This window comes from Trypanosoma grayi, assembly GCF_000691245.1.
Source record: "Trypanosoma grayi strain ANR4 Tgr_1772_V1, whole genome shotgun sequence".
NCBI lineage: Eukaryota > Euglenozoa > Kinetoplastea > Trypanosomatida > Trypanosomatidae > Trypanosoma > Trypanosoma grayi.
In genome coordinates, this window is record NW_008827390.1 from 1 (window position 1) to 2,171 (window position 2,171).

The 2,171-nt window shown below is 62.1% G+C and overlaps 1 protein-coding gene across 1 annotated transcript; it reads left to right on the forward strand.

Annotated features, from left to right (window-relative positions):
• Positions 1 to 236: 236 nt before the first annotated feature.
• Positions 237 to 2,024, forward strand: DQ04_17721000 (hypothetical protein; the record flags this gene model as incomplete). Its single annotated transcript, XM_009317628.1, has 1 exon — positions 237 to 2,024. The coding sequence occupies one exon, from the start codon at positions 237 to 239 to the stop codon at positions 2,022 to 2,024; it is 1,788 nt and encodes a 595-aa protein (XP_009315903.1).
• Positions 2,025 to 2,171: the final 147 nt, after the last annotated feature.

The following is a 2,171-nucleotide window of genomic DNA, read 5'->3' on the forward strand; positions in this document are numbered from 1 at the left end:
CAACAGAAACCGACACTTGCACAACAGGCGGCTTCGCCGCAACGGTGCTTCTCGGCGCACTTGTGGGTGAAGCATCACCCGTTGCAAAGCGTCCGTCGGGGTGGACCGATGCTGCATACACGCAGGGGGGGTCTGAGCAGCAGCAACCCACACAGGTTGCCTCTCCGCCCCCCACCGGCACTGACTACAGCATCCACTCGCCCACCACCGGTGGGGCCGCGACGGAATTCTCCGTGATGAACTCGGGCAGGTCGCCGATGATTCGGCTGCCGACAGACGTTGATCAAGTGGAGGACTACGACTCCTCCGCTCTGGCGCCTTCTCCAGTGCTCGTGGTGGAGGAGGATTCCCCGCTGCCGCTCCACGTGCCGGCACGATCCCCCATCCCCATGGTTCCAGCTGCTGCTGCTGCTACTGACACTGCGGAAGACCGCGAGAGGCGTCCAGTGCGGGACGATGCATCAGTGGGTGAGGGCGACAGCAGCATCCGCTCTGCGGCGCCGCCGATGGCGTGGAACGGCGCCTCCAACATTTCCATTCGGCTCGATGGCAGCATGATGGACCAAACGATTATGATGGGGACCAGTGCGCTGCGCCAGGTGAATTCTATGTCACCATCCATCGCACTGCCAACTCCCACCACACCACTGCTGATCAACAGCAGTAACAGAAGCGGTGGCTGCAGGGGTCGCGAGGCTCGCCCAGACAGGCCACCTGAGTCACCTGTGGCAGGAGCAGCAACAGCAGCAGCAGCAGTGACGCGGCCCATTGGTGATAACGCCAACCCTTGGCGGCGTGTGCAGGTGGTGTCACTTCCCACCACCAACGTGGTCGGCGGCAGCCCTGCGCCTGTGACACCGGTCGACACGCTGCCACTCTCGACGCAGCGCCAACGCGCCGCCAGCCCATCGCGGAGGCAGCAGTTTGCTGTGTCAGACGACGCCGCAGGGCGGATTGGCATGTCCGTCTCTTACAACACGATGACAGGCTCGACGAACTGCAGCGACGCGACGCCGCAGCGAGAGGGTAGCCCCTCGCGGCAGCCGTCATCGGCAGTATCGACTACGGACACATCGCGGCAGCTGAATATCTCGCTAATGTCCGGCAGCATGTCCTTCCGACCCCCAGTGGGCAGTATCAGCTTTGGCGAAGTGCCGAAAGGATCGCCGCTTGCCTTTGACTCTTCAATGCAGAGTATGACGCTGACCACCCCGACGGCGTTGCAGCACCCCAAGCCGCGTTTGATCACTCGTGTTACACCCACAGCAGCAACTGCCAACTCGTCCTCTCAATTTCGCACCGTGATTTGCGGCAAAAACGCGAATTTTGGCAGCGGTGGTGGGCTGCCGCTCTCGCGCGGGCTGGTGGGCGGCGGCAGTCTGCGGCGCACGCCTGTGTCGGGCCACAGCTTCGTGGACCCACACGACATCGCTGCGTTGGCACGCCAGAAGCCGCACACAACGGCGGTGCCAGACGCGAGCGTATTTCAGCCGTGGTCGCCGTTGGGACACGACTGCGACACGCCTGACGCACAGGACGGCAACACCGACAGGAGCAACCATAACGGCAGCTGCAAAGACACCGGGGGTGAGGCTGACGATGGTGGCGATGGGGAGACGAGGAAGAAGAGCATGGCACCCGCACGCCAGGTGACGAATGATCTCGCCTTCAGCGTCAACGAGGACGACGCCTTCTCGTGCCGCGGCACCAACACTCTGATGGAGGCGACGCTGATGGGCATGCAGCTGCACGACGGCTCTGCCTCGGTGTCAGTCTCGCCGCACGCCGTTGGAATGCCTGCCGCGGAGGCCAGCAAGCCTCAGCAGCCGTGCACGGAGAAGAATGCGGAGGAAGCAAAGCCGCAGGAGCCCGAGGAGCCGCCGGCGCGTGGCAGCCGCCAGCCGTCACTGCGGAACCGATCGCCGTCCCGAATGAACGACACGGCGAACCCTGGGGGCAAGCAGGAGTCTCACGCTGCTGCTGCTGCTGCTGCTGCTTCTCAGCCAACGGCCCCATCGATGTGAGCGTTAAGGCAGGGAAAAGCGAACGAAGGAAAAAAAAAAGAAAACATCCTCAGGATTGTGAAGTAAGACTACTGACACAGAGTACGAGTCGCTTTCTTGTTTCACATTGTAGACTTAGATTACAACGGCAAAAAAAGCAAAAAAAAA